The sequence below is a fragment of the Bos grunniens genome, chromosome 5 (assembly GCF_055505025.1).
Source record: "Bos grunniens cultivar Pamir isolate PY7600 chromosome 5, Bosgru_T2T1.0, whole genome shotgun sequence".
Classification (NCBI taxonomy): Eukaryota; Metazoa; Chordata; class Mammalia; order Artiodactyla; family Bovidae; genus Bos; species Bos grunniens.
Window position 1 is genome coordinate 108,098,313 of NC_141169.1, and position 25,376 is coordinate 108,123,688.

Genomic DNA, 25,376 nt, shown 5'->3' on the forward strand with positions numbered 1-25,376 from the left:
TTTCCACCTGCTCCCACACACACACCTGTCCCCCCACACCTGCACACACCACCCACCTTCCCCCCACTCCTGCCTTCACACCTGCACATGCCACACAGTCCCCCCCCAACACCTGTATTCACACCTGCACACACATCTGTCCCCAACACACACCTGCCTTTCCACCTGCTCCCACACACACACCTGTGCCCCCACACCTGCACACACTACCTACCTTCCCTCCACTCCTGCCCCCATACCTGCACACACCACACACATCCCCCCACACCTGTATTCACACCTGCACACACATCTGTCCCCATAAACACCTGCCTTCACACCTGTTCCCCAACACACACCTGCCTTCCCACATCTGTACACACACACCTTCCCCCCACACCTGCACACACACATCTGCCCTACCTGCACACACACCCGCACGCACACACCTGCAGGATGGTGAAGTTCTCCAGCACACTGTTCATCATGTACTTCTCAGGCAGGTGCTTCAGCTTGTGGATGAAGTTGATCATGTACTCACAGAGTGGGGAGCGGTGGATGCGGTAGGAGTAGTGGCCATTCTCGTAGCGTGCATACTCGGTCTGCAGGGCCGGGGACAGCGCGGCTTAGAGGGCCGCTGCCCACCTCCAGCCCGGCAGGTCCCTGAGGAAGGTCCACGACCCACTAGGGCTTAAGTAGGGAAGGTGGGGCTGAGACCCGGGGTCCCTGGAAACAAGACCTCCGCCTCCCCCGCGGACCCAGACACCCACCGGATATCCAAGGGAGGAGCTTAAAGATGGGAGGTGGGGACAGAGTGACAGCTCAGTTCTGGCCACACACAGGGGCAGGGTCACAGGGACTTTGTGGCCACCTGTGTGCATCTACACGTCTGTGCACACACAGGCACACAGCTGAGCGTGTGGGCTACATCAGAGTCAGCTTCAGGGTGTTAATGCTCCGTCCACTCGTAGGCAAGATGCTACCATCAGGGGGGCTAGCAAAGGGATTACAGTTGCATGTGGATCACAACTATCTCAAACTAAAACTTCACTGGAAATAACTCGAAGAGCTTTTCAGAGACTGCGACTTGCCCAGGCACCACCCACAGGTGGGAGAGGTCTGGGTTAAACACTGCGGGGGACTCAGTGCCAGGGTTGGCCCCCCAAGACCCGATGTATAGCTGGTGAGAACCACCAGGATGAGGGGGCCTGGCCTCCCACCGCTCCCCCGGCTTGTGTTGGGCGTGAGGTAGGTTGTCAGTGATAAGGACGAGGTGAGGGTGAGACTGCCTTAACTCAGACAAATCTGGGGAAAGAGGTGAGAAGCCCAAGCTGGGGTGGGGGATGTGTGTGCGTGTGCGTGAGGGGCCGGAGCCCGGGTGGGCAGCGTGCCTACCTCCACTTTCTCCACCACCTGCTTGCCAAAGGAGCACACCTTGGTGGAGCAGGTGATGATCATGTTCTCGGGGCTCTCGTACTGGCTGGACACCCCATAGAAGGAGCTGCCCTCGTCCTCCATGTTGGTGTTGAGGTCTGCCTGGAGGGAGACAAGGGCGAGGGCGGGGTGGTGACTCAGAGGGGTCTTGTTGGAGGTCATGGCCCAGATCCCAGGGCCAGCACCCCCTGAGGGGGCGGTGCTCAGAAAGAACATGGATGTAGGGCCTCAGAAAGCTTCCATTCACACGCAGGCCTGGGGTAAAGTCAGACTGTGTACAGAAACAGTGGAAAGAGCCTGGCCCCTGCTGCCCACCAGGTACCAACCGCCCAGCAGATGGGACCTCACATCGGCCTTCAGTGCAAGGAGACCCTGCCAGTGCCTTTCAGCAATGGCTCTGGGGGGCCGGCCCCTTGCCATCTCTGTGGCCCCATGAGCCCAGCCACCCTAGACTTTTGCATCTCAGTTCTGCCTCCAGATCAGTCTCCCCAACACCAGTCCCCTTCCACTCGGCCCCTCCTCTAACTGCTCTGAGACGTCTTGGCACCCTTGTGCAGAATCCCTTTAAAACGGGAACACCACTAGGTTGGCAGGGCCTGGCCTTGCCCCTTCCAGACGGTGAAGACCCTGGAGGCAGAAACCAAGCTGTCCCAGGGCTTGGCCAGGCGCAGGGTGTGTGCCTTAACAGAGTGCGGCACGTGACTATCTGAGCCTGCCCCCTCACAGTGGCTCTGGGCGAGGAGCCGTCCTGTAGTCACAAGGAGGGCACCTAAGCTTCCTGCACCTGCCAATCCTCAGGACCGCAGCCCCACCCCAGCCCATAGACACTCCCGGGTCTGCTGGCATCACCTCCCACTCGCCCGGCCTTTCAGTCACCCATGCATCCTGCCCGGCCCAGAACAGTCAGGGTGGAAGGGGAGAGGCTGTGACATAGTCTCTGCCCTCAAGGAGTGTGTGTGTGTGACTTGGGGGGTGGGGGGAGCAGCAAGAACAGGTGAGCTGGCAGCTGAGAGAGAGAGAAGGAGATGAAGCAGAGATGCAATTCCACCGGGACTTCCCTGGCAGTCCAGGGGTTAGGACTCTGTGCTTCCACTGCACAGGTCCTGGGTTCGATCCCTGGTCGGGGAACTAAAATCCAGCATGCAAAAAGAAAAGTCCCACAAGGGAGGGTCCAGAGTCCGCCCCGGAATCTACCCCTGGGGACCTCAGCCAGCGATAGCCACACAGTATCCTCCGTGACATCCTAACTACGATCCCACTTCCTCAACAGCCCCACCGCAGGATTTCCTGCCCACCATGTACCCCCACTCTGAGCACCGTGCCCACACAAGCTTGGCGTCTCCACCTTCCCAGCCTGAGAGCAGAGCTGCCCCCATTACCCTAAGAGGCGCCCCACCCCCCACCCCTCGCGCCCCTCACTCCCCTCCCCCACCCTATTCATAGCCGCGGCACGGTGGGCAGCTCACAGGCTGTGCCCAGAACAGGTGTGGGGGATCGGGTGGCTGACAGATGAGCCGAGACAGCCGGGCAAGGGGGCCGGGGGCTCAGATTCATTGTCACACGCTGGTATGTGCCCAGGAGACAGGGCCCTGCGACGGAGGAGGGGCAGGGGCCCTGTCCTCCCTGCCAGCTCAGCCCAGCCTTTTCAATCTGGAGTTAACAGCCATCAGTGTCCAGGAGGCCCCTCTCCCTCCACCAACGGACAGAGGAGGACTCTGCTGATCTCACAGGTCCTGGGGAAGGAGGGCGGGGCGCTGGCCTCTCAACCCCTGCATCTCACATGCACCGGGCCCAGCCTGACCCCTCAACCCATCCTGCACCAATGCCCCTGCCAGCTGGAACCGACGAGCCCCGGCGGACGCAAGCCAACCATTCACTCCCTACTCCCACCAGTGAGGGCAGTAACTCAGCAGGAGGGGCCAGGAGGCCGAGCTGGGGACATCAGAGTCCTCCCTCCTCCCACTCCAATCACCCTCTAACCCACCCCACAGCCTGCATGCCCAGGGCCTGGGGCCAGATGAGAAAACCACCAGGCAGGAAAAAGGAGGCTGGGGGTGGGGAGGGGGCTCACCATGTCCTTGCCCAGCTGTGTCCCTGCCTAAATGTGTGGCCAATCTGGCACCAGCTCCATGCCAGGGTGCAGGAGGAGAGGGTTTTGGATGATTGGGGTCTGGGGCTGCCCAGGAGGACCCCAAGTCCCATGGTTAGCAAACAGGAGAACTGCCTTCCCCACATCACAGGTCTGACCTTCCCTGGAGCTTCTGCCTTCCCCACACAGGAGGAGAGGATCCAAATGAGGGCTGAGGTGTCCCGGCCACCAACATGACCCCCCACCCCACATCCCCAGACTGCTGCCCCATCCCCACCTCCGATTTCACCCACCCTCACCCTGCCCAAGCCTCTGGCCATCAGGGCTCAGGTTGGGGACAGGAGGCAGGCACACAGTCCCCTTCACCATCAGCTGACCGCACACACCAGGGTCCTCAGACACACAGCCTCTCACATGCCCCCAAGAACCAAGTGCTGATTCTGCAGGTGGAGAAACAGGGTCCAGCGGAGCCAAGACTCCCAGGAACGCAACTCTCCAGCCAGGCTCTCCGCTGCCCGCCTGGCTCTCCTTACACGCTGGAGGGCTCACTGGTAGCCCGCCCCCAGTCCTGTGTGGTGACCGCACCCGGGCGCTGAGAACGCAAGCTCCCGTCGGGTCCATACAGTACAGGCTCTGCGTGCAGCCCGTGGATGGGGCCCTGAGGCCAGCATGGAACTTGCCCATTCACGCTTCCTGGCACCTCCGCCCCAACCCCCTCTTCTCTCATCACCCCGCCCCCAGCCCCCCAGAGTCAGAAGTAAGGAGAGGACCAGGGCCACAGACCAGACTGGGGAAGGATGCTCTGGCTCCACCCCCAGTCCTGCCAGCTCTGATCTCCAGGCAGGATGCCCCCAACCATCTCCTGGAAGCGAAGTCTGGGCTCTAGAAAATGACTCTGAACGCACATCTAAGTCTGCTCTCTTCCTGACCCCGCTTAGGGGCTGGGGTCCCTTTTTAGGCAATCCACAGCCTCCTCCACCAGGACAGGGGAAGCACCAGGGCCCTGCAGGAGGCACAAGGCACCTGGCAAAGCAGGAAATGTAGGGTGATGGCTACAAGCACACTCCCAGAGCTGGGTCTGCACTCTGGGCTGCCACTACGAACTGGGTGGCCCTGGCAGGTCATTTCACCTCTCTGTGCCTCAGTTTCCCCTCTAGGGACCAAGGCTGTCAACTGTACCTCCCTTCGGTAGGGTGGCGAGGATGCATGCTCAGTCGCTCAGTAGTGTCTGACTCTTTGCGACTGCATGGACTGTAGCCGGCCAGGCTCCTCCGTCCATGGCATTCTCCAGGCAAGAGTACTGGAGTGGGCTGCCATTTCCTCCTCCAGGGGATCTTCCCGACCCAGGGACTGAACCTACATCTCTTATGTCTCCTGCCTTGGCAGGCGGGTTCTTTACCATTAGTGCCACCTGGGAAGCCTGGTGAAGAAGAAACATGCTAATTAAAGTAACACGATCAGGGTGACCTTCTCCCGACGGCCCTGATCTTCCCCAGCATGCCCATCACAAGCGGGACTGCAGGAGCCAGGCGCACCAGGGCTGGGGGTCTCCCAGCCAGGCCCTTGTTGACTCCATGCCTCAGTCTCCCCATCTGTGAAATGGGGGTCTAGGGTGGTTCTCATCTGAGGGTGGCTAGAAGAACACGGGCTATTATCTCCAACTGGAAGAAGGCAGATGCTGGTGAGAAGGGCCCCCACGCTGCTATCTCCCCTGACCAGGGCAGGGTTCCCATCAGTGCCTCCTGCCAGCCAGGCCTCCCTGGTCAGGCTTTTCCCTCGAGGCAGTTGAGCCAAGGGCCAAGTGATGGTCATCGACAAGCTGGGGCAGGAAGGAAGAGGCCACCCGAGACTTACCCAGAACTTCACGAGGAAAAAGGCATTGGAGGGTCCGCGTTCAAAGAGCTCCTTGAGGCCGCCCTTCTTCTCGGGGAACTTGTCGTAGATCTGGTGGATGTCCACGGCTTCGAGGTAGGGGTCGCTGTAGCTGGGGCTCGACTGGCCGATGTGCACGAACAGGTGCTTGTTGTACTGTGGGCACAGGAGAGCTGGTCTGAGGGGCTGGGGGGCGGATGGACCAGCCCTGGGGCTCCGAGCACGGCCAGGGGCCCAGAGCAGGGATGCCACGGCAGGGCCTCAGGATCCCCCCTGGTAACACGGAGCAGGAAGAAGGGCTGAGTGCAAAGCAGAGTAAACAGGCATCCCACGCGTGGGGCAGGCGGCCCCCCACAGGTGCTTGGCATGTGTTGGTCGCTGTTTGCACTATTCTGAGTTGTGACTCGGTCACTGAACATCCTTAGGCGAGTCATTTCTATCTTTGGACGCCCTCAATCTCATCTGTGATGGAAGACCACTGAACCAGAAAAAGGGTGTTTCCCCCGCTTGGAGTGATGGTGAGGGTGCTGGGAATCCCTTGCTGCAATCCAAGAAAATCCACTTCTTTCACAATACACTCTGGGCTTCCAAGGAAGGGTTTGTCTGACTAACAAGTTCCTCACCTGAAAAATAAGCTTCTAAATGTCAAACTGGGAGTGCGGGGGGTGCGGGGGTATAGGAGGGAGGCTCAGGAGGGGAGGGGATGTATATGTACATATGGGCTGATCCACGTTGTTGTATGGCAGAAACCAACACAACGTGGTAAAGCAATTATCCTCCGATTTAAAATAAATTAAGAAAAAAATAAAGACCTTGAGAAATCTTAGCGTTTAAGAAAAAAAAGTGTTAAACTGAAATGATCACTGAAGTTTCCCAGGCTCTGGCCTCCTGTCCACCCGGCCAGGTGCTACTCTGAACTCTGCAGGTGACGCTGGTCACCCAGGATGGAGACACAGAAGGGGACAAGGTGGGGGTGGGCTGCTGCTCCTGCTGGTGTCCCCGAGGATGTGGGGCAGACGGGCGGCTCCTTGGAGCCACAGGGGGCAGTGCAGTGCAGCCTGGGGTGGGGCTGGGACCAGTGTCTTCAGAGGGAGAGGTGACTAGACGGCAGGAAGGAAGACGTGAAGGGACTGGGGACTAGGATGGGGCACAGAGACCAGGGGAGGACTTAGGGGAGGGAGAGACGCAAGGTCCAGTGAGAAAGAAGCCAGGGCGAGGACGGGTGAACCAGGAGAGGATGGGAAGGAGCAGGGAACCTAAATTCAGTCCCAAGGTGGAGCGGGGCAGAGGGCAGGGAGAGAAAGCCCGAGCAGGTAAAATTGGAGCTGGAGGAGGCTGGGGAGCAGCACCCTCCAGGAATGAGGATGGGGCGGGAGAAAATCCAGCTGGCGAAGGCTAGGACCTACCGTATCAGGGTCCTGCTGCCGCTCCAAGAAGGCAGAGAACTCCAACATCCAGAGCTTGGAGCTGGCCACGCTGCGGCCCTGCCATGGAGGCGCGGGGGGCGCAGAGGGCGACGGGGCAGGTCCTGCCGGAGACTCGAACCCTGCATACGGTGGACAGCACATGGGAGCTGGCCCACACAGCCTCCCCACTCCAGCCTCCCCCAGACCCCCAGACCCATTGGAACCTGCTGTGTGCCTCCCAGCAGGCATGGGGGTGGGGGCAAAGCACTGGCCAGTGGTCCAGGGGCAGCCCTGGTAGGGAGCTCAGCCCTGACAGTTCAGTCCCCTCTGGGCCCAGGATGGCTCTCAAGGGAGACGATGCTGGCCGGGGACAGGCTGGGAGGTGGCAGGGGGGTGGGCAAGGGGACGGGGGTGGCTGGGTGCAGGGGGCGAGTGGAATGCCTGCTGGACCCAGGGCTTCCAGGGCAGGCACTGCTTGGTTCTTGCTCTGAAGGGGCTTCAGGTCCAGCCAGGGAGATAAGTGGACAAATGACTACAATGACACGAGTCTCTGCCCAGCCCCTGTGACCAGCATCTGGCCCAGACGTGAATGCAGGTTTGTGATTAAGTGAAGCAATGAACGTGATGAAAACAGGCTGAGCACTGCAGCGGGGCTCCTGGTCCACCTTGCAGGTGGTCAGAAAGGCTTTCCGCAGGTGATGCTTAAAGAGCTTATGCAGCGGGGGTGGGAGGGAGGCTCAAGTAGCAGGGGATATATGTATACTTAGGGTTGATTCACATTGTTGTACAGCAGAAACTAACACCAATTAAAAATAAACTTAATAATAAAAACAATAAAAAGAAGTGATGCGGCAAGAGCAGGAGGCAGCAGCAGAGACAGGGGAATGGGCTCCAGGCAGAGGGCATGAGGCGGCCGGATGGTCAGTGGGCTGGGAGGCTCTGTTCAGCAGTTTTGTGCGGGGGCCAGAAACAAGGCTTGAGAGTTGGGGCCTGGCTGCTGGGTGAGGAGTACAGGTTTCAGCCTGAGCTCAGAAGGGTGACAGAGGATTCTAAGCAGGGCCGAGGAGAGACTGGCTGAGCATTTCTGCACATCTTGCTCCTCATGGAGGAAGGACTGGGCAGGGGCAGGGCTGGCCAGAGATGCGGGCCTCATGGGCTCTTCTCAAGGGGGGAGAAGAAGAGGGCAGTGAAGAGGAGGGGACACAGGAGGGACAGGGAGGGAGCAAGACTGCAGGACTTGGTGACAGACAGGACGAGGGGGCAGCCGAGGCAGGTAGGTCAGGAGCCCGGGGAGGAGACAGAGAAGGGATGGCAGAGAAGCAGGCAGAGGCCCACACTGGACACACCAGCTCACACACTGGACGCGTGAGCTGAATCCTTCGTTCATTTGTCCAAGGGCAGCTTCCTAGGTCCTGCCCGGTGGGGACACACTGGACGTGGCCCAACACACGGAGGACAGACTCCAGCCCGGGATGGTGCCCAGGTGCACGGAGAGTGACAATCACTGGGAACCTCTAATGGATTCTAAGCTGGAAGCAGCGCGGTGAGAAAGATGCTTTAAAAAGATGAAGGGTGAGTTACGGGGTGGAAGAGCAACGATATGGCTGCAGATGGGGAAGCTGGTCAAGAGGCCACGGCAGTGACCCAGGCAGGAACGAGGAGGGCTTGAGAGAAGCTGATGGGCAGAAAGGGGAGAGCACAGATTAGGGGGGTGGGGGTGGCCCCAAGCGGCCGTTAAGAACCTAGGAAGGCGGCAGGGCTCCTGTCAGAACAGGAAAGCCAGGCTACAATGTAGGCAGGAGCCAATCCCAAACCAGGAAAGGTGGCTAAGGGCGAGGATCCTGTCTTGCCCTGCAGAGGGGCAGGTGGAGGGACCCTCCTGAGAAAGAGGCAGGGACAGAGCTGATCACGTGAGCAGCCAGGGTGCCGCCCAGTCTGCCCCCTCTCAGGAGCCTTCCCTCTGCTGACCAGGGGCTCCAGGCTGGAACGCCAGGCTCTGCGGGAAGCCTGTCTTGAAGGAGAAGGTTACAGTGTCCCAGAGGGAGGCCAGCCCAAGTGCCAGGCTGCACGGGACGCACATGCAGGTGGGGCAGCTGCCCGGGGCACCCACCGTGCCCCTTGAACCTGCACGCTGCCAGCCCTGAGTCTCTCTGGGGAGGATGGGCAGCCCTGGGAATACAGGGGTCTTCGCTCTGGAGAGGACTGGGGTGCACAGTCTGAGCACGCACCAGGACGGCGTCAAAGGGGGCGTGAGTGCCCAGCTGTCGGGGCCTGGGACCGGGACAGGAGCCACAGGGCGTGACACAGGAGGGAGTCAGACCCTGCCTACCCACCTGGCAGAGGCAGTGACGGCTGGACAGTGTAGGTTTGCTGGGAGAAAGGTTTCACACTGCAGGAGACGAGAGAAGACGCGTGAGCCCAGGGCAGCCATGGGGCCTCGGTTAGGCCCCAGCGCTGTCTGTGAGGCAGCCTGGGGGGTAGGGACTCTGGCCTCCTGCTTCCCCAGGATTCTGGCCAGCCCATGGAAGCAGCATGTCTGTGGGGCAAACCCATCACTCCCTCCCTCCCACCCAGGCCAGCCTCCTCCCCTCAGGTCCTGAGCTCAGGCCCTGCCCCGCCCAGGACAGACCAGGGCTTTGGCAAAACCCGGGTGCGCCATCCTTAAGCACAGAGCCACCGGGAAATGCTGACTCCACCCTGTGGCCCACCCACCCTGTGGCCGGGGTCAACAGAATGGTTCACTGGCTCAAGTGCAGCCCAGGGAGCAGTCAGAGGCCATACTCACTCGTGGGACGTTCCGGCTTGGCCTGGCAGAGCTCCTTGCCAAAACTGAGGAGGTAAAAGCACAGGGTCAGCAGAGCCCCGGGGGTACGGCAGGCATCGTGCAGTCAGACGTCGCAGGGGCCCTAGAGCTGGAAGGGAGGCTGGAGCCTGGGCCCGGGGGCTGGGGAGGGTGTTAACACCCCTGCCTCCATCCAGGCAGCATGGCCTCCCAGAGAATGCATCCAGGAAGCCCAGCCCCGGGAACACCCCCCAGTGAGGGGCTCCCAGGAGAAGCCCCCAGACTCAGACACGGCTCCTCCCGTCCCCTCCCTCAGAGACAAGTCCTCTGTGGCGGTGCCAAGCATGGCCCCCAACAGTCCTGGAGTCAGGCATCCTGCTTAGATCTGAGCGCCCCAAAGTCATGCGGGCACACCTCAAGTCCTGTCGTCCTGTCTACTCAATGCCCTGCTGGACACACTGAAAAACGGCTGGATGAGAGGCTCGCCAGACTGCCCCTTGTTCTCGGGCCTGGGGTGGTGCGTTAGTCCCGACAGCCAGGAAAAACCCTGTACGGACGGACACAGCCCTGGGATGGAGGGGCCTTTCTGGACTGTTCTTAGAGAGGCCGAGAGACCCGTTCTCAGGCCAAGGAGTTCACATTCAAGAGGAGTTTGCTCTTGGACGTCAGCCTCCACCTGGGAGGGACACCTGAGGGGGAGGGGGGGATGAGGCCAAGTGGGGGTGGGCGTTACTGGGCACCGGCCAGTGCTGCCCGAAAGCCTGGGGCCTAGGCTGCCTCTTCTGCATGTGTGCATGTTAAGCTGCTTCAGTCACATCCCACTGTTTACTGTGAACTGTAGCCCACCAGGCTCCTCTGTCCATGGGATTCTCCAGGCAAGAATACTGGAGTGGGCTGCCATGCCCTCCTCCAGGGGATCTTCCCCACCCAGGGATCGGATCCAGGTATCTCATGTCTCCTGCTCTGGCAGGCGGGTTCTTTACCACTAGCGCCACCGGGAAACCGGGCCAACTCTGCAGAGCCCCTAGGCCGGCCATCTGATGGCGTGGCTTCGGCCTGTGTCCCTGCCAAGGCCCCAGAGGGCAGTTCCAACACCTGCACGGCCCTGGGTCCTTGGTCCCTCCTTCCCTGAGAAGACTCACGTGACGACTCTGGTGTGGCCAGCGCCGTGTCTCCTCAGAAGGGGGAGGAGGGAGAAGGACAGGGTGGTCCAGCCTCCGGCTGCAGGCAGCTCCACTTACCCCTGAGACCGCTGGGTAGCCTGGGCCCCGGGTGAGGGTCATTTTACTGTGGAAGGCTGCGGCGGAGATGATCTGGGCGGACGACATGGCAGCCATGCTCTGCAGGGCCTTGTCCTTAGCTGCCTGATCCTGGGGAGACATTGGGGGGAGGCCTCAGCGCGAGCACCGTGGCAGGCCAGGAGAGGCCCCGGGACCAGGCTCCCGCTCCTGCAGGGCTGTGAACCTTCCCTGTGACTCTGAGGAAGTCATTGGGTGGCTCTGATCCCTTTCCTCATCTGTCAAAGGGGACACTTGTCCTGCCTGTCGCACTAGCGTTTAAAGAGACTTTGACCCACTCCCGGGCATATAGCCTGAGAAAAGCATGATCCAAAAGGATACATGCACCCCAGTGTTCATTGCAGCACTGTTTACAATCACCAGGACGTGAAAATCAACAGAGGAATGGATAAAGAAGATGTACATATATGCAATGGAATATTACTTGGCCATTAAAAAGAATGAAATCATGCCATTTGCAGCAACAATGGATGGATCTAGAGAGTGTCATACTGAGTGAAGTAAGTCAGACAGAGAAGGAGAAATGTTGTATGACATCCCTTATGTGTGGACTCTAAAAAGAAATAATACAAATGAACCTACTTACAAAACAGAAAGAGACTCGCAGAAAACAAACTTATAGTTGCCAGGGGGAAGAGATAGTTAGGGAGTTTGGGATGGACAGGTACACACTGCTGTATTCAAAAGGGATAACCACCAAGGACCTACTGCCTAACATAGGGAACTCTGCTCAATGTTCTATGCCAGCCTGGATGGGAGGGGGCTTTGAATGAGAATGGATACATACATATGTAAGGCTGAGTCCCCTCCCTGTCTACCTAAAACTACTGCTGCTGCTGCTGCGGCTAAGTTGCTTCAGTCGTGTCCGACTCTGTGCGACCCCATAGACAGCAGCCCACCAGGCTCCCCCGTCCCTGGGATTCTCCAGGCAAGAACACTGGAGTGGGTTGCCATTTCCTTCTCCAATGCATGAAAGTGAAAAGTGAAAGTGAAGTCGCTCAGTCGTGTCCGACTCTTAGCATGGACTGCAGCCCACCAGGCTCCTCCATCCATTGGATTTTCCAGGCAAGAGTACTGGAGTGGGGTGCCATCGCCTTCTCCGACCTAAAACTACTAGAACATTGTTAATCAGTCATACCCCAATGCAAAATAAAAAGTTTAAAGTTCGAAGAAAAATAAAAAGACTTTGAAGGTCACCGGCCAGACCACAGCTCTCCTGTTACCAACCTAAGGGACACCTGTAAACAGAGACCACCCAGGCCTCGCTCACCTCCACACCAAGGGTGTCTGGGGCCCCACCTGGCTCATGGGAGAGGAAGCAGGAGTACGCTCAGCAGAGGTCATCTCCGGTCACATGGACAGTGACAAGGGCCAGTCTCCTGTGGTCCCTGTCTCAGACCTGGCCTATGGGTGTCAACTGTACCATGGGCACCCACGGCTCCTGAGCCTTTTATGTGTCAGAATGTGACTGTCTGTCCTCTGTGGTCCAAAGACCCTCCCAAAAAAATGGGCTCACCCGGCACAGGCTCTGAATGAATCAGCAGTTATCATCTGCTTATAATAAATCCTTGTTAATACTTGTCTAAGCCAATGGTCCCATCCTGAGCTCCCCAACCCCAAAGGGCCTCTCAAGCAATAAGACAACATCCTGTATTCCAAAAAGTCCATATGGATCGGAAATAAGACCATACAGACAGACGGGCTGGTGCAGGGAGCATTACTGGGGCTAAAACGCTGGGTTATGTCAACTCGGGAGCTGTGATTAGAAATCCTGTATCTTTATGATGGATTATTTTAAATGGGAAAAATACGTGGGCCCTTTATTTATTCACCAACTTGGTGACCCAAATCTGTCCTGAATGATAAGCAAGCGGATTGCTGAGGGAGGGCCTCACAGCTCACAGCTGGGTTTGCTGTGACTTCACTCGCCCGGTGGGTGGCATTACAGCAAAGGTCCGAGTGGTGAGCCCGGCATCCTGCGGGACACGGCGTGGGGCCAGGCCCTTCTACCCAGACTCTCAGGGACCCGTACAATCACAGGGCACTAGACAGCCCCCGGAAAGTAAAGAACACTGTCTCACTTTGGCTCTGAACATCATAGGATCCCTGTGAGGCTGGCAGGACTTGTCACACCCCTATTCTAAGATAAACTGAGGCTCAGAGAATTTAGGGGACCCGGGTGTTGACAGGGGTCACAGGAGGGTCTGCCCTGCGAAGTGGGTCCAGGACAGGCCATCCATGACCTCTGACCTCTGCAGGCCCAGGGGCTGAGCAGACCGAGGAGGGGGCAGGTCAGGACCTGAGGGCAACCCCATCTTCAGCACAGAGGGTGCAAGAGGCCACGCTGAGCGGTGGGCACCCCAGCCCATTGTCCTTTTGGGGCCAATCTTGAATCCTGCTCTGAGGTGATCCCTATTAACCAAAGTATCAGGCTGCCTCTCTGCAAGGATTCTGGGGGTCTCAGGAGCATCACTCAGGCTTGCTCCCTCCAGGACATGGGTGGGGCAGCACCCCAGGAACAGGGTCTGTTAACAGACCCCTGTTAACAACGGCAGTGGGAGGCTGGATGGCTCCAACCAGAGATCAGAGACCTGTACTCCTTTCTCATAGCCGGCCTAATGAACAGCCGGGGACCAGCAAGTGGAACAGGAATGGGGGGGAGTTGGGGGGTGACATCAATGACCTGGTACTGAATTTTGAGGTTGGAGGGGACCTCAGACAGCACCTTGATTAACCCTGTCATTTATAGGCAGGGAATCTGGCTGGAGCTTGAGGTGGATGACCCAGCCAAGTGCCCATGGGCAAAGCCAGGCCAGTGACCCAAAGATTTCCACCTGACCTTGCTGCCCACGGGGTAGCTTAACTGCACTGGGCCCCAGACCCCTTGGAGAATATGGTAAAATCCTCAGACCAAATTCTCCCCTAAGTGCATATGCAGGAAAATGTGTATATTACTTAAAGGACCCGTGGCTCCCCTTGAAGCCTGTCTGGCGTCCCACTGAGGCTGTTCCTGGCCCCTCATCAGAGTCTATTGACAGGGACAAGTTCAGTCCCTCCAGCACACGTGGGCCACACAGCCGGGCCCCTCGGGAATCAACAGCTCCCCTCTACAGCTCTTAACAGAAGCCTGGACACCCCACTCTCCATCCGGTCCCCCGCTGGGCCCCAGGGAGTCACAGGGCAGCCAGAGAGTGGAGTGGGGAGCAAGTGGGCGCCAGGGCTGAGGGTGTCCGGGTACATGTGCCAGCCTGAGAGGGAGGGACCAGCAGCTGCGGCCAGCCAGCTGTCCTGGGGGCAAAGGAGCGAGGGCTGGGCCGCAGCTGTGGGGGGCAGGGACAGCTGGGCTGATGCAGGAGGAATGGAGCTGGGTGGGCAGCGGGGGCAGCCTCCTGTGGCCTCCAACCCACGCCTTCCAGGCTCCAGTGTCAGGGTCATGGGCCGCAGTCCCAGAGGGGTCCTCTGTGGTCCTCTAGCCCAGGGGCTTTGAAACAGGGTTCTCGTATGCTTTCGGGTTCGAGAGTCGTGGGGCCTGAGAGGGATGTAGAGGAGGGGTCCCTAGCCCGCTCCTCGCCAACTTAACTTTGACCACAGCAGCTCCTCTGACATCATATCGGTGATAATTCAGTTAGGAAAAAAAACAGAAAGGCTTCCCCTGCTTTAGAAAATGTCTGTGGGGAGTTCCCTGGTGGCCCAGTGGTTGGGACTCTGCGCTTTCACTGTTGAGGACCCAGGTTCAATTGCTGGTCGGGGAGCTAAGACCCTACAAGTCACACAGTACAGTCAAAAAAATTAAAATTAAAAAAAATTTTTTTTAATGTCCATGGATTTACTGGTCTGGTCTAAGGCCCAAATGCTGGCTCCTCCACGGGAGGAGTAGTCACCCAAGGGGCCCTGGCTCTGGGGTCCAGAAGGCCTGAGTCCCATGCAGAGGGGGTTCCCACCAGGGCTGGCCCCCTCAAACAGTCACCTGTCCAGGCCTGCAAGGTGGGGCTGATCCAGGGAGGGGCAGGAACGTCCAGTCCCAGAGAGTGGGGTGGGAAGAATTCCACCAGCCCCTCCTCCAGCATGGAACCCCGCTCCCCAGCAGTGCCTCCCAGGTCCCGCCACCCTCAGACAGTAAGGGTCTGAGGGGTCCTCAAGGAAAGGGGCCTGGAGGTCAATCCTGTCACCCTAGCCATGGGATTTGGGGCGTGCACTGTCCCTCTGAGCTGGGGCGGGTGGTGGTGGTGGTTGGAGTGCACAGCAGGAGACTGGACTGTGCCTCCCAGGATGCTGAACCTGGCTGTTCACACACACACGCACATGGCTGCCAGTCAGTGGTCACTGTCCTCTGCCGGATGGGGCTTACAGGGTTACAGGCTGAACCCCACTTTCCTCAGCACCTTGAAGCCCGCTGGCTCTGCAGGCAGTCCCGAAACCCACAGAAAGACTTTTCCTCCTGGGAAATGAGCCCAAAGTCCCAGAGGCCAGCCCTCCCGAGCCCTGGGCCTGTGCTCCCACCGCCACCCCTGTCTTACCTTTAGCTTGGCCTGGATCTCACGGGCTTTTCGCCGAGCCAGCACCTGGATGTGGCTGGACACCTGAGGCAGGAAAAGGGACTCCTGTTCCTGCCTTCTCCCCGAAGGCCGCTCCCCACGGGGTTCCCCCCAGCCCCCCATCCGCCACAGCCCCCCATCCGCATCACAGACTGAATGAATGAATGAATGAATGATCCATCACCGACGGGCCCTCGGTTCCGCCCTCCCAGCTAAACAGAAGTGCGGTCCTCCTGCTGGCCAGGAGAAGCAGGGGAGGGGTCTTTCTCCTCCCAGCGACAGTGGCGGGGACCCCAGGGAAACTGACCGTCTGGGGCACACCCAGTGGAGGACCCCTCCTGAGTTGGCCCGCAGAGCCCACATCTGGCCCTGCAGAGGGCCAAGCCGACCCCGAGAGCCACCGTTGGTGCCAGGGCACCCGCGCCAGGGCCCACCTGCTTCCTGGTGCGGGTCTTCCCTGTCCGGAGCTTGATGTAGCGGGCGATCAGCTCATTCCGACCTGCAGAGACACAGCACCCTCTCAGTGGGAGAGCCCGAGGGACCCCAGCCCTCACCTCTGCCCACCTGCCCGGCACTTGGGGTGATGATTCTGCAGGCCCCTTCCCCCCGCCACCCTCCTTAGATCCCAGGGGTCTCCAGGCAGCAGGAAAGAGCCAAGGCCTCGCTGGGGGATGGTAACCTGAGGACACGATGACAGGGCCATGGGTCTCCAGCTGGTGGGCACACAGCTTGGAACCCCCGTCCCCCACCACCCCCGCCGGAGCCTCCCCTCACTGCAGCCTGGCAGCTACCTCTGCTCATGCCACCCCTGGGGCCTCCCTGCCTTGGCCCTGGCTCCAGACAGCTCCCTCGGTCCCCACCACCTCCACGAAAGAGCAGGACCAGACAGGGTGTCTGTCTTGTCTGTGGGCAGCAGAGGGCACGTGGGATGCAAGGAGCGTCTCTGGAGGGGAACCCGCGGCCCTGACCCGGACACAGCTCCATGGTTCCTGCTAGACCATCACCAGGTCACCCGAGTGCTTCCTGCTGGCCCAGCCTCCTAGAGGAGATGCTGCAAGACCCCATGTCCTCTCTGGTCATAAATGAGATCAGGATGAGGGCTCCCTGCCTTCCAGGAGCTCACCACCCGTGCAGCCAGATGACGGCCCAGTGCCTGCAGCCAGTGGGGCCCATGCCTCGTGCTCAGAGGGCGAGGTGCCAGATCAAGCTGGGTGGCCAGGTGAGCCTTGAGCTATACTGACCACTGGTAAGATTAGACCATAAAGAAGGGCACTGGAGGAGACGGAGGGTGAGAGGGTTTGAGCAGGAGTGATGACCTCCTTTCTCCACCTATGGGCACAGTCGCCAGCCAGCTCAGTCCTCTAGGCCTGGCTGAGCCAGGAGGCCTGTGGGGGGTGAGAAGCTGCTGATGCAGGGCGGCAGCGAAACGAGCGGGCCACCCGCCACCTGGGTGGTAACCAGGGCACCTAGCCAAGGCCACGCGGGTCCCCCAGCTGACCTCTCCCCACTGCCAAGGCTGAATCAAGAGCCGCCCTCAGGAGGTCTTGTCTGCCAGGAAGACTCGCCAGCCTGGGAGCACAAACCTGTCTGTGTCAGGGAAGGAGGGGGAGGTCCAGACCTGGGGACACTGCCTGCGAGCTGATCTCTGTAAGCCCACGGTCCAGCACCATGCCCCTGCTCAAAGCTTCCCAGGGGAAGGTATTCCGCAGGCAGTCCAATGGACACGTGACAGTCCTACTCCACGTCTAACCAGAGGCAGTCATGCTGCAGCTGTGAACAGCAGAGACGTGGTCACAGGCTGGGAGTCGAGGAGCCAGGTTGCAACCTGGCAGCTCCACAGACAAGCTCTGGGGGCTCACTGCTCACTTCCCTCCGGACCCTCACACGGCCTCCTCATCTGAAACCTGGGCCCTGACGGCCATAGGCTCATCATTCAAACGTGTCCAGATTGTACAGACTTGGGAACAGACCTGAACTCTGGCTCGACCACAGCTCTCTGGAGCTCAGTCTCCCTTCCTGTTAATCAAACGAGCTCCCGGCCCACAAGAAGAGTCCACTGCCAACGTTCAGGGACAGAGGGCAGACGGGGTGGAGGTTCTTGGGGCCCCTAGGCTGAGTGCGGTGCCAGTGGGTATGGTGCCGGCAGTAGGGGAGCCGATGGGGACCCTTTGGTCAGCATCCGGGATCCGGTTCTCCTGCTGCTCCAGCCCAGCCCTTGTAAGGGCAGCAGCCCATCACTTCTGTGTCTCTTTTCCTGCTAGATTCTTAGCATCACAGAGGAGGGGACCGCACCTCCCTTCAGGTCTGCATCCCCAGTCCTGGCATCTCTGTGTCAGATGAATGAACAAGTCTGCCAGCAAAAGCCGATGACTCTGTTTTCAAACTAGGTTGGAATCCAGCCCCTTCTCCCCCAACCATCACCATAACAGTTCAAGCTACCACCTTCCCTGGCTGAATTCCCTACTCTGAGTCCATTCTCTACACAGCAGCCACTGTGATGCTATTAAAACTCAAGCCCCCTCCAGGGGCTCCCATCTGCCTGCCTAGAAAGTGTCCAAATCCCTACAACAGCCCAGAGGCTCCCCCAGGATCTGTCCACCTATCCCCAGCTCAGTCCGTCCCTCACCCCACACCACCAACCTTTGAGGCTCTGAGCTTTTGCTGGACGTGCCAGGCCTTCCCACCTCAGGGTCTTTGTATGTCCTGTCCTCTGCTCAGAGACCCTCGAGGCCCACTCCCTCACCTTCACGTCCCGAAGGCAACTTTGGCTCAGCTGCCACTAGAGGGGGGGACGTGTTCTCTAAACACCCCACTGAAAGCTGAGGTCACCCCCCCAAACCCCCCAACTGCCCGTCTACCCCCGACTCCCAACAGGAGGAAATCTCCTGTTTATACCTAAAACTAGGAAAAGTGCTACACAGAGCGAGCACTCAGCAAATGCTGCTAAATGAATGACCCGATACTGGTCACACCTTCCGCGGGAAAAGTGAGTTCAATTTTAAGTGCAAATAGGGGACTTTCCCGGTAGTCCAGTGGTTAAGACTTCTCTCCCTCCAATGCAGGAAGGTGTGGGTTTGATCCCTGGTCAGGGGAGCAAAGATCCCACATGCCTCACAGGCAAAAAACCCCACCTAAAGGAGAAGCAACATTGTAACAAATTCAATAAGACTTTAAAAAACAGGTCCACATCCAAAAAAATATTTTTTATGGCTGATACACGTTGTTGTAAGGTAGAAACCAACACAACACTATAAAGCAATTGTCCTCCAATTACAAATAGAATAAATAAATAGAAAAAAAATTAAAGAAGAAACAAATATACAGATAATCTACTTTCGATGAGTCTGGCATTGTTCTCAAAGTGCTCTCCTAGCCTGGTCTCATTTGAGCCTCTCAGTTCAGTTCAGTTCAGTCGCTCAGTCGTGTCCAACTCTTTGTGACCCCATGAATTGCAGCATGCCAGGCCTCCCTGTCCATTACCAACTCCCGGAGTTTACTCAGACTCACGTCCATCGAGGTTGGTGATGCCATCCAACCATCTCATCCTCTGTCGTCCCCTTCTCCTCCTGCCCCCAGTCCCTCCCAGCATCAGAGTCTTTTCCAATGAGTCAACTCTTCGCATGAGGTGGCCAAAGTACTGGAGTTTCAGCTTTAGCATCATTCCTTCCAAAGAAATCCCAGGGCTGATCTCCTTCAGAATGGACTGGTTGGATCTCCTTGCAGTCCAAGGGACTCTCAAGAGTCTTCTCCAACACCACAGTTCAAAAGCATCAATTCTTCGGCGCTCAGCCTTCTTCACAGTCCAACTCTCACATCCATACATGACCACAGGAAAAACCATAGCCTTGACTAGACGGACCTTTGTTGGCAAAGTAATGTCTCTGCTTTTCAATATGCTATCTAGGTTGCTCATAACTTTCCTTCCAAGGAGTAAGCATCTTTTAATTTCATGGCTGCAGTCACCATCTGTAGTGATTTTGGAGCCCAGAAAAATTAAGTCTAACACTGTTTCCACTGTCTCCCCATCTATTTCCCATGAAGTGATGGGACCGGATGCCATGATCTTCGTTTTCTGAATGTTGAGCTTTAAGCCAACTTTTTCACTCTCCACTTTCACTTTCATCAAGAGGGTTTTGAGTTCCTCTTCACTCAGGACAGAAGCAAATCCAGATTTCCATGAGGCCTGAAGCATCTGAAAACTGGGGAGCTTTCTTTGAGAAAAGGAAATTAGAAACAAACACAGAACTAGGTTCAGACCTGCTGGAGGTGAGGGTGGGCTCCTTCTCTTGATGATGGTCACGGCTCCACAGGTGGACATATGGACACGTGGACTCTTCACCTACCAAACTGTCCACTTCAAATACGTGTCATTTATTGCACATCAATCAGATTTCAATAAAGTTATTTTAAAATTTTAATTAAAACTAAAAAGTTTCGGGAACTCCCATGGTTAGGACTCCGTGCTTTCACTGATAGCTGCTGTTGTTCAGTCGCTCAGTGGTGTTCGACTCTTTGCAACTCCATGGACTGCCACGCGCCAGGCTTCCCTGTCCTTCACTGTCTCCCTGAGTTTGCTCAAACTCAGGTCCATCGAGTCAGTGATGTCATCCAACCACCTCATCCTCTGTCACCCCCTTCTCCTCTCACCTTCAATCTCTCCCGGCATCAGGGACTTTTCCAATGAGTCGACTCTTCACTGCTAGGGCCCAGGTTCAATCCCTGGTCGGGGAATTAAGATCTTGCAAGCCACACAGTGCGGCCAAATAAATAAAAGGAATTTTAAACATAAATAAATTAAAGGTTTAGGCACCTGGAAGGGGCCCAGGCAGGTGAGGGCCCTGAAGCGTGAGCCTCACTGACTTCACTGGAAATGCACCTGGCCCAGAGAAGTGCAGGCAGATGGAGCATCTCACCCAGGTGGGCACCAGCAGATGCAGGGTTAACGCCTGGGTTCGAGTCCTGGCTCAGCCACTTGGAAGTGGCTCAGGGCCTGGCAAAGAAGGTGCTCCAACTGCAGGAGGCCACTCCCAGCCTGGGACGGCCTCCTGGCCTGGACAAAGTGGAACATCCTTCACTGCTGTGTGTGCTCAGTCGTGTCCGACTCTGTGCGACCCCACAGACTGCAGCCCACCAGGCTCCTCTGTCCAAGGGATTTCCCGGGCAAGAATACTGGAGTGGGTTGCCATGCCCTCCTCCAGGGAATCTTCCCAACCCAGAGATCAAACTTGCGTCTCCTGCATGACAGGTGGATCCTCTACCACTGAATCACTTGGGAAGCCCTGTTAAACAGCAGCCAGGAGGCTCCTGCCCACCCCTGGCTGAGACTGTTTCTCCCCACATCACAGAGACCCCCCCAGGTCCTAAAGACAGAGCCCTACCCAGCTCTAGAACCACCTGTGTCTCTGCTACAGGGTCCAGGAGCTCTGCCTCCAGACAGGCCTCCTGGCCCTGGGCCAGCAGTAGGGCCAGAGAAGCCAGACCCAGGGGTCCAAGGCTGGCTCGGCTGTCTTTGTGGTTTTCAAGTTGTGCTTCTCTCCTTCCGGGGTGATTTGCCCTCCTCTCCCTGGCCGGCCCCTCTCAGACCATACCGCAGCCAGGGCCCTTGTGCTGGTCAGCGGTGGAGGATCCTGGGGTGGCAGTGGAGCCCCAGGTTTCTCTGGGTGTCTGGAGCCGAGGGGGACAAGCAGCTTTCTTCCTGCACCCTGAGGATCTCCCGAGGTCAACCCGGCCGTTCTACTGCCTCCAGACCAGCTGGCATCTGATCCAGACTCCAGACTTCATACAGACATAGGGAACTGCTGCAGTTTCTTTCACGCTTGTGATAATAGTAATAGTAATGAACACTTGTGGAGCAAACAGGCATCTGTACAAATACAGAGTGAAGACGGTAACTGCTCTATACGCGTTCACACTTTTGCCCTCCTGTAGCAGCTGTTCTATCTTCCATTCCAGCCGCAGGGAGATCGAGGTACAGAGAGGTTTACAAACTTGTTTACGTCGGAGGCCAGCAAGTGGTTAAGATTCAGATCCAGGCAGTCTGGTTCTCTCTGCCTCTCTGTTTTGTTTTGTTTTGGCCACACCATGCGGCATGCGAGATCTTAGCTCCCCGACCAGGGATCGAACCTGCATCCACTACATTAGGAGCAGGGAGTCCTATTCACTGGACCACACAGCGAAGTCCCTAGAGCCTCTCTCTTAACTTCTCTTTAACATGAGAGTGAGAGGACCGACCAGGTGGCCCCAGGGGTCCTGTGTAGCCTAAGTGAGAAGAAACTAAGGCCCAGAGAGGGGACGTGATTTATTCAAAGTCACGTGGTTTATTACTGACCCAGGGCCATGGAACATCCGTTTTCTAAGGCCACACCCAGGGCTTCACAATGGCTCCTTTTCCCCATGGATGGTCTGGGAGTTGCCCGAGACCATTCTACTCCACCTCTCTGAACCAGTTCCCCCACCACCACCCCAGGCCTCTGCGTGAAGTAAGTCCTTAGTGATGGCTCACTGTCCCTTGCCCTGACCCTGCCCAGGTCCTGCAGGGACAGCCAACTATTTGGACCAAGAGCCCGGCCCGCTGCTTACACTCTCTCCTGGACAGTGGCCCCCAGAGATGTGGGAGCCAACGTGCCTGAGCTTATGGGACGCCAGGAGGACCCCAGAGCCTGGGCAGCAGAGGGAGACAGGGAGTGTGCAGAGCTGCGAAGCCACAGAGAAGGCAGCGGAGAAAAGCAACGGCAGAGGGAATGTAGTAGGAAATCCAGATGAGCCGGTGGGAAGACAAGAGACCTGCACCCTGTCCCAGCTCTGCCCCCAGATGCAAACCCCCTCCAGGGGCTGAGATCACAGACTGGGGCAGCAGGAGGCCAGCTTGGACCAAGTGGAGGCCAGCTGGGCAGCTGGGCATTGCAGTCTGGCAGTGACCTTGGCCAACCCCAGAGAGAGTCTGGGTGGGGCTGGAAAGGACATCCCACCAGAAGGTGGCCCATGTGTCAGAGAACATGTGCCCAAAGCCCCCACCCAGCTCACATCCATGACCCCACCATGCATGGGCGAAGATGGCCATAGGGATTGACCCTCGGGCTAAAGGTGGGGCGCTCCCAATGCAGCAGCCACACCAAGTGACCACCCCCTACTCTGAAGCCCACAGCCGGAGTCACACGTGTTCTGCCAATCACCCCAGGCTCTTCCTCAGTCACATGTGAGCCACACATGAACATTTATCCCATTTGCAAATCCTATCTGGGACAGGTCTCTTGTGTGTCTCATCCCCTCCCTGCACCAGGCCTCCCCCGGGCCATAAACATGTTCAAAGTTTATGTCCATTAAGAAAGGTCGGAAAGACAGTTGTTTTTGCTAATATTGATAATACAGTCCTGTTAGAACTAGTTTTCTAGTCAAAGCTATGGTTTTTCCAGGAGTCATGTATGGATGTGAGAGTTGGACCATAAAGAATGCTACATGCTGAAGAGTTGATGCTTTTGAACTGTAGTGCTGGAGAAGACTCTTGAGAGCCCCTTGGACAGCAAGGAGATCAAACCAGTCCATCATAAAGGAAATCAGTCCTGAGTATGCACTGGAAGGACTGATATTGAAGCTGAAACTCCAATACTTTGGCTACCTGATGTGAAGAACTGGCTCACTGGAAAAACCCTGATGCTTGGAAAGACTGAGGATGGGAGAAGGGGATGACAGAGAATGAGATGGTTGGATGACATCGCCGACTCGATGGACATGAATTTGAGCAAGCTCTGGGAGTTGGTGATGGACAGGGAAGCCTGGCGTGCTGCAGTCCATGGGGTGGCAAAGAGTCGGACACGACTGAGCGACTGAACTGAACTGAAAACTAGTTTTCAAAGTTGAAAAGGGCATGAAGCAAAGGGAGATATTCAGCAGAGTCCTCACAGGGAGGGAGCTCTTTAGAGGAGCTGACATTTCACTCTTGCAGGGGGTGGCTGCGGAGGAGGCCAGCCCCTCCCCACCGCCATGCACATGGCCTGGCCTGGGGGTTGCTCTGGCCAGGGGTCAACTGAAGCTATAAACACCTGCAGCTGGAGGAGAAGGCTATTTGTGGAGAAGACACTTTTCAGGCCTGACATCCGAGCTGTCACCACCATTGTCCCTGGAGGGCTCTGGGACTTCTGGTGAAATCCAACCCCATCTTCAAGGCCACCGCCAGGTGGGCATGCCCACTCCTGCCTCCAGGCCTGGTGCACAGGCTCTGTGGCTCCCTGGGCTCAAGTCATCTGAGCTCCTCCAAGGCAGGGAAGGGGTCCCCCCTCAAGTGCTGCAGCCCACGTTGTTCACTGGGCACCTCTAGGCCCAGCAGTGACACCAAAGACCGTGCCTTCTTTCAACAAGAGCGCGAAAAGGTGCTCAACATCGTTAACCTTAGGGAAATGCAAATGAAACCATGAAATACCACCTCACACCCGCTAGAATGGCTATTGGGGAAAAACGAAAAATAAGTATTGCCAAGGATATGAAGAAATTGAAACACTTGTACGTTGCTGGTAGAATGTAAACTGGTGCAGCCACTGTGGGAGATAGTCTGGTAGCTCCTCAAAAAGTTAAACAATCAGCATACGATCCAGCAATTCCATCTCTAGGTACACACCCCGAATAACTGAAAGTGGGTCTTAAAGAGCTATCTGTACACCCATGTGTACACTATTCACAATATCCGGAAGGCAGAAATACCCACACAGAAATTAATAGCTTAAATGGATCAATAAGATGTGGTCCAGCCATACAATGGAATTCAATGGAATTATTCAGCAATTTAAAAAAAAAGAAAAGAATGAAGTTCTGACCCAGGCTGCAACATGGATGAACCTTGAAGGTACTGTCTTGAGAGAAATACTTGAGACACAGAAAGGCAAGGACTGTATGATTCACTCACTACTGTGTACCTCACTACTGTGAGGTACCCAAAATGTTGTTGCTATTGTTTAGTCACTAGGTCATGTCCAACTTGCAACTCCGTAGACAGGCTTCCCTGTCCTTCATTATCTCTTGGAGTTTGCTCAAACTCATGTCCATTGAGTCAGTGATGCCATCCAACCATCTTATCTCTATGTCACCCCCTTCTCCTCCTGCCCTCAATCTTTCCCAGCATCAGGGTCTTTTCTAATAAGTTGGCTCTTTGCATCAGGCAGCGAAAGTATTGGAGCTTCAGGTTCAGCGTCAGTCCTTCCAATGAATATTCAGGGTGGGTTTCCTTTAGGATTGACTAGTTTGATGTCTTTGCTGTCCAAGGGACTCTCAAGAGTCTTCCCCAGCACCACAGTTTGAAAGCATCAATTCTTCAGCACTCAGCTCTCTTTATGATCCAACTCTCGCATCCACACCTGACTACTGGGAAAACCATAGCTTTGACTCTGCAGATCTTGGTTGGCAAAGTGATAGCTCTGTTTTTAATACACTGCCTAGGTTTGTCATAGCTGTACCCAGAATAGGCAAATTCATCAGGACAGAAAAGAGATTAGAGGCCATCAGGGCCTGGGGGGAGGGAGGAACGGGAGTTACTATTTAATGGGTACAGTTTCTGTTGGGAAGAAGGAAAAAGTTCTGGAGATGTCCGTGAGGTTGGTTGCCTGACACCGTGCATGTGCTTAATGCCGCTGAGCTACGCACTTAAAAAGGGTCAGAATGGTACATGTTAAGTTCTGTGTATTTTCCCACAATAAAATATATGATAAGTTGGCTGTTCACATGAGTAATGTGAGTATATGTATAATATATGAGCAATAAAATGAAAATATATGAGTAATAAATAAAACTAACCCCCCCAAAGGTAGTATTATTACTCTCCCCATTTCTCAAATAGGGAAACTGAAGCTGAGGAGAGGCCCCTGGACAGAGTGGATGTGGGCAGAGGTGCCCACCGTCAAGCCTCCAGACACAGGAGGCCAAGGCCCCAGGCCGGATGAGGGAGACACACGGCACAGGGCGGCGGAGGGTCCAAGATCACAAGGAAGCAGGCAG

At 56.8% G+C, this 25,376-nt stretch overlaps 1 protein-coding gene across 6 annotated transcripts in view; it reads right to left on the minus strand.

The window, feature by feature from the left end:
• The window catches only part of TEAD4 (TEA domain transcription factor 4), a 67,652-nt gene that overhangs the window by 5,434 nt on the left and 36,842 nt on the right, over nt 1-25,376 (minus strand). For 4 of the 6 annotated variants that reach the window (XM_086402401.1, XM_086402400.1, XM_086402404.1 and 1 more), the window contains 9 exons: nt 15,830-15,894; nt 15,378-15,440; nt 10,804-10,932; nt 9,566-9,609; nt 9,114-9,169; nt 6,781-6,920; nt 5,357-5,530; nt 1,375-1,515; nt 429-581 (listed from right to left, as the gene is read on the minus strand). In XM_086402401.1, the coding sequence (XP_086258527.1) occupies nt 429-581; nt 1,375-1,515; nt 5,357-5,530; nt 6,781-6,920; nt 9,114-9,169; nt 9,566-9,609; nt 10,804-10,932; nt 15,378-15,440; nt 15,830-15,894 (965 nt within the window). The remainder of the gene's footprint in view (nt 1-428; nt 582-1,374; nt 1,516-5,356; nt 5,531-6,780; nt 6,921-9,113; nt 9,170-9,565; nt 9,610-10,803; nt 10,933-15,377; nt 15,441-15,829; nt 15,895-25,376) is intronic. The other 2 variants (XM_086402402.1, XM_086402406.1) reach the window with 1 other exon arrangement.